General features: G+C 43.2%; 1 protein-coding gene across 1 annotated transcript; it reads right to left on the minus strand.

Annotated features, from left to right (window-relative positions):
- Positions 1 to 435: 435 nt before the first annotated feature.
- Positions 436 to 972, minus strand: LOC114172025. Its single transcript, XM_028056764.1, has one exon. The coding sequence runs from the start codon at positions 970 to 972 to the stop codon at positions 436 to 438; it is 537 nt and encodes a 178-aa protein (XP_027912565.1).
- Between the last annotated feature and the right edge of the window lie 4336 nt (positions 973 to 5308).

Genomic DNA, 5308 nt, shown 5'->3' on the forward strand with positions numbered 1-5308 from the left:
GGTGGGGATTGCCACATGGCATGATCTGGTTGAGTGGAGTTGAAGTGGTAGGAGGGGTGCAACTTAGTGAAAACTGGGGGTGCAGAACAGGTTTTTGGTGGTCCACTTTGCAGGAGTGTGCAAATAAAATCTGGGGGTGCATTTCGCTCCTGATTTATTCTTTTTCAGAATTTCTTGATTTTGGACTTATTTTGTAACTTTGAATATTTTAAAATCACACTATTAATTGACCAAAAATAAATTCCAACTGCATTAACAAACGTTAGAATATCCAATAATATTTTATGCAACTAAAATCAATTTTTACGCCACTTTTACCAAACTTACTCAATAAATCCAATAATCACAAATCCTAATTAAATCAATCTTTAAGCACTGAAAATTCAATTAAATCTCCAAATTTAAATATTAAATGAGGGCAAAAATTTGAACTCATCACAGTGCTACCATCAAGCGAATATCTCCCCTGAGGCCGTTCTCGAATTTCTGGCATCTCCACTCCTCATCGAGCGGCAAGGTATAAAAGTGGCTGAGGTGCTTGAACTTCTCAGCATAGTCGGTCACCGTCTTCCCTCCCTGGGTCAGTTGGAGGAATTCCACCTCCTTGGCATATCGAATGCTGTCTGGGATATATTCCGAGAGGAATTTCCCCCTAAAGGCCTCCCACGTCACCGACTTGCCTCTCTCCTCCATGATGGATTTGGTACTGGTCCACCAGTGCTCAGCCTCCCCGGTGAGCATGTATACTGTGAAAGCTAACATGTTCTCCGCTGGGCATGTTTTCGCATAAAAGATCCTCTCTAGATCCTTCAGCCATTGGTTTGCTGCGTCTGGGCTCGTCTTCCGGTTGAACTTCACGGGATGGTGTTTCAGGAAGTCTTCCAGACTCAACTCCCTGACTGGTGGTCGTGGCTGCGGGCCAAACACTGGGGCAGTCACCATGTTCTCTTCCAGTTGGCGGAGGGCCTCCATATGTTACCTATGAGCATCCTCGGCAGCCACACGTGCAACCTCCATCTGCTGCATCACTGCTTGTTGTTGCTCAAGCGACGCCGCCTGTCGCTGCATCGCTGCCTCATGTTGCTGCATCATCGATGTGCTTTGCTGCATCATGGCAGCCACCATCGCCTCTATTGCCCTGGCGATATCGGGCAAGTCACCCTGGGACGATTGTGAAGTCCTACGAGGAGGTGCCATAGTTCACTGACACACAAAAAAATCACTTGGTTAGGCTCGAATAAGGCACGAATTTAACTAAGAACACTCAGAAGGCACAGAGAAAGCTAAGCGGACATCCAAGTCCATAGACCTAAGGAATGACCGCTCTGATACCATAAATATAACGTCCCATTTAATTATTAAGCGAAATTAAAAGACATGTCACACAAAATAGTAATGTAGAGTAGTCTTGGGGTCCTTAACACAACCCCTACAAACTGGGCTCACCACGATGCCAATGGAAACCAGATAAATACATGGGCTGTAGCCCTAAAGAAAACCCATGAAACAAAGAAACATAAAGTCCAGCCCAGATGGCTAAGCAGCGGAATCGCCATTTCCTTGCTGACCGCGGGAACCTCGCCCATCTGCTCCCATCAATTAAATTGATGATCATCGCAAGAAATAAAAACCACATACAAGACAACCATACAACAAACAGGGTAAGCTAGAGCTAACAACATTTTCATCATACAGTCAAATATACTTTCACCGGATTCAGCGGATGCTTGCACTTGTGGTGGATACCTCTGCTCACCCCCAAACTATGTGTTATAAGTGTTACGATGCATCAATTTTCCCTCACCACAAGGTTAGCCCTTAGTGAATTTCAGGCCTCCTGCTACTCTCACCACAGGAGTCAGTCTGCTCTAGGTGAGACTAATTAATTCCTTAGAGTGTCAGGATGCAACCTTACCTTGAATCCTTACCTAGTTATACAGATGGGGTACCACCATGGACACCCACTAACACGGGCCATGGAATTACGTCCCGACCACTGAAGCGCAACCATTGAGGCCTCACCAAGACACTCCAAGGAATTACACACTGACACGGACCCAACAATCATAAATCAACAATAAGAGAATACCAATCATGCTTACAATTCCATGTCAACCTCTAAAAAATAACACCTCATTCGTATCACATGTTGAACCCATACCACTGGTCATTACCACCCCATGAGTATAGGGCCTTGATGAGTCATTATTATCTTCCATTCCACTAGCCTTTGTGTACCCATTAGACAGTTGATTAGTGCTTAATTGTTCATCTTTAGAGTGTTTTTCATATATTGGGCTTTATTGGGCCACTGTTCCGAATTTGGACTAATTTCACATTATTTGGCCTAATTTTTGTTTTTAATTATTTTTAGGTATTTGGGTGAAGCAATATTGGAGCTTGGACGTCAATATTCAGTTGAAGAGAGTCGCCAAATCATTTCCATGTCATTTCCATGTCATTTCCACGTCAGCAAAGTCAATGGGTCAACATTTGAGGCCCAGAGTGGCATTTTTGTAATTTTGTAGCTCATAATGGCAATTTCATAATTCTGAGTGGCATGGGTGATATGACCACGAAATTAGGTCTGCATGGGGAAGACCCGCCGCTCCATCATCTTCAACCTCTCTTCAAAACCTCCAATTTCGTTCTCCAAGCTTCCATGGACGTGCCCCTTGCGGTTTTTCACGTTTTTGGCTCATTTTTACCGTTTTTATGCATATTTGATAGCACCCATTGAGGGTTTTTTGTTTTGAATTCATTTTCTTGCTTGGGTAGTTCGTTTTGTGGGTTTTATACACTTGAAAAATGCATAGAGGTGTTTACGGACGACTTTATTGTATATGGGTCCTCATTTGATGCATGTTTGGATTGTTTGGACAGAGTTTTAAACAGGTGCATCCAATCTAACCTTGTTCTCAATTTTGAGAAATGTCATTTCATGGTAGAACAAGGCATAGTATTGGGGCACATAATTTCAAAAAAGGGCATTGAAGTTGACCCTGCCAAGATCTCAATTATTCACAATTGCCTTACCTCTCTTTTGTGCGAGAGGTTCGTTCTTTTCTTGGCCATGCAGGGTTTTACAAGCGCTTCATTTAAGATTTCAGCAAAAAAGCCCTCCCACTGTCCAACCTACTGCAAAAGGATGTTGACTTCATCTTGATGAATGATGCAAATAGGCTTTTGATTGCCTCAAGAAGGCCCTGACCACAACTCCAATCATTCAGGCGCTCAACTGGACAGCCCCATTTGAGCTTATGTGTGATGCATCCAATAATGCATTGGGGGTTGTTCTAGCTCAAAGGATTGATAAGCAACCGAAGGTAATCTACTACGCCTCCAGGACATTAGATGTTGCCTAAGCAAAGTACACCACAACAAAAAAGAAGCTCCTTGCGGTAGTTTTTGCACTTGAAAAGTTTCGATCTTATCTGCTTGGTTCTCTTGTTGTTGTGTTTACTGACCATGCAGCTCTTAAGTAGCTGATGAAGAAGGCAGAATCAAAACCTTGGCTGATAAGATGGATGCTCTGGCTCCAAGAATTCAATTTGGAGATCCGTGATAGGAGCGGAACACAAAACCTAGTTGCAGACCACCTAAGCAAGATTGAGAGGTCTACTGATGATGCTTCACCAATCTGGGATCACTTTCCCGATGAAAGTTTGTTGACACTCTCTACTTCTTCCTCACCTTGGTTTGCTAACATTGTTAATTATCTTGCTGCTTCTATTTTTCCTCCCCTAGCATCAAGAGCTCAATGTGATAAACTCAAGAGCGATGCTAGGTATTACATTTGGGATGACCCCTATCTGTGGAAAATGTGCAATGATCAGGTTACCAAGAGATGCATTCTGGACCATGAGATTGACTCGTTCCTCAAATTTTGTCATTCATCTGCACCTGGTGGTCACCTTGGCACACAGAGGACAACTCGCAAGGTGCTAGATTGCGGATTTTATTGGCCCACCATCTTCAAAGATGCGTGGAGGATATGTAGCACATGTGAGGAATGCCAACGAGCAGGAGGAGCCATTTCTTGGAGACAACAGATGCCTCAACAACCATGCTATTTTGTGAGGTGTTTGATGTCTGGAGTATAGATTTCATGGGCCCTTTCCCTGTCTCTTTTGGTTTCACTTACATCTTGCTTGTTGTTGATTATGTTTCAAAATGGGTGGAAGCCAAGCCACTAGAACTAATGATACTCGAGTTGTTGTGGACTTTGTTAGGTCTAACATATTTTGCAGGTTTGGAGTTCCTCGAGCTATTGTTAGTGACCAGGGCACCCAGTTTTACAACAGATCCATAGGGGTTTTGCTTCAAAAGTATGGGGTCGTGCACAAACTTTCTACACTATATCACCCTCAAACTAATGGGCAAGCCGAGATCTCAAATAGAGAAATCAAGAGGATCTTGGAGAAGATTGTGCAGCCCAACAGGAAGGATTGGAGCAATAGACTTGAGGACGCTCTATGGGCTCACAGGACTGCTTATAAGGCACCTATAGGGATGTCTCCTTATCGGGTTGTCTTTGGTAAGCCTTGCCACCTTCCAGTGGAGATAGAGCATCGAGCATACTGGTCTGTCAAGTCATGCAACTTCTCTCTTGATCAAGCTGGGGAGGAAAGGAAGCTGTAGTTGAACGAGTTAGATGAGATCCGTTTGGAGGCATATCAGAACTCTATGTACTACAAGGAGAAGACCAAGAAATTCCATGATAGCTCCATAGCTAGAAAGGAGTTTATTGTTGGTCAGCAAGTTTTACTGTATAACTCCAGACTTGGACTCATGGGGGGTAAGTTGCGATCAAAGTGGATTGGTCCTTTTGTTGTTACTAATGTTTATCCTTATGGTGTAGTTGAAATCAAAGCCAGTCCACCGATAAGAGCTTCAAAGTGAATGGGCATCGTCTGAAGCCATTCCTTAGCAATCTTGCCTTGGTGGATACTGTTGTGGAGGAAACTTCCCTGCTTGACCCCACTGCTGTTTCACCATGATTTAGGGAGTTTTCTTTCCCCTTCTTCTTTACTTTTATTGCACTTGTCCAGGTCTGTCTGTCTGTTGTTGTTTCCGTTTGTTTGTTTCATTTTTGTTAATTTGTGTTAGTCAATGTTATGTTTTTGCTTTCTGTTTGGAAAATCACTTCACTCTTGGAGGATGAGTTGTTGGTTACTCTGTGGACTGATATCCTTGGTTTCTCTTTGCATGTCAAGTTGCTTTTGGAATTATTTTACCTGTGTGAGAATTTGAGCCACTCTCTGTTCTTTGATTGTGAGAATATGCCTCTTGAATGCTTGCATAGTGG

This window comes from Vigna unguiculata, unplaced genomic scaffold (genome assembly GCF_004118075.2).
Source record: "Vigna unguiculata cultivar IT97K-499-35 unplaced genomic scaffold, ASM411807v1 contig_473, whole genome shotgun sequence".
Classification (NCBI taxonomy): domain Eukaryota; kingdom Viridiplantae; phylum Streptophyta; class Magnoliopsida; order Fabales; family Fabaceae; genus Vigna; species Vigna unguiculata.

Coding starts and splice junctions, on each gene's coding strand:
- LOC114172025 (XM_028056764.1), bottom strand. CDS start 972: ATGGAGGCCCTCCGCCAACTGGAAGAGAACATGGTGACTGCCCCAGTG.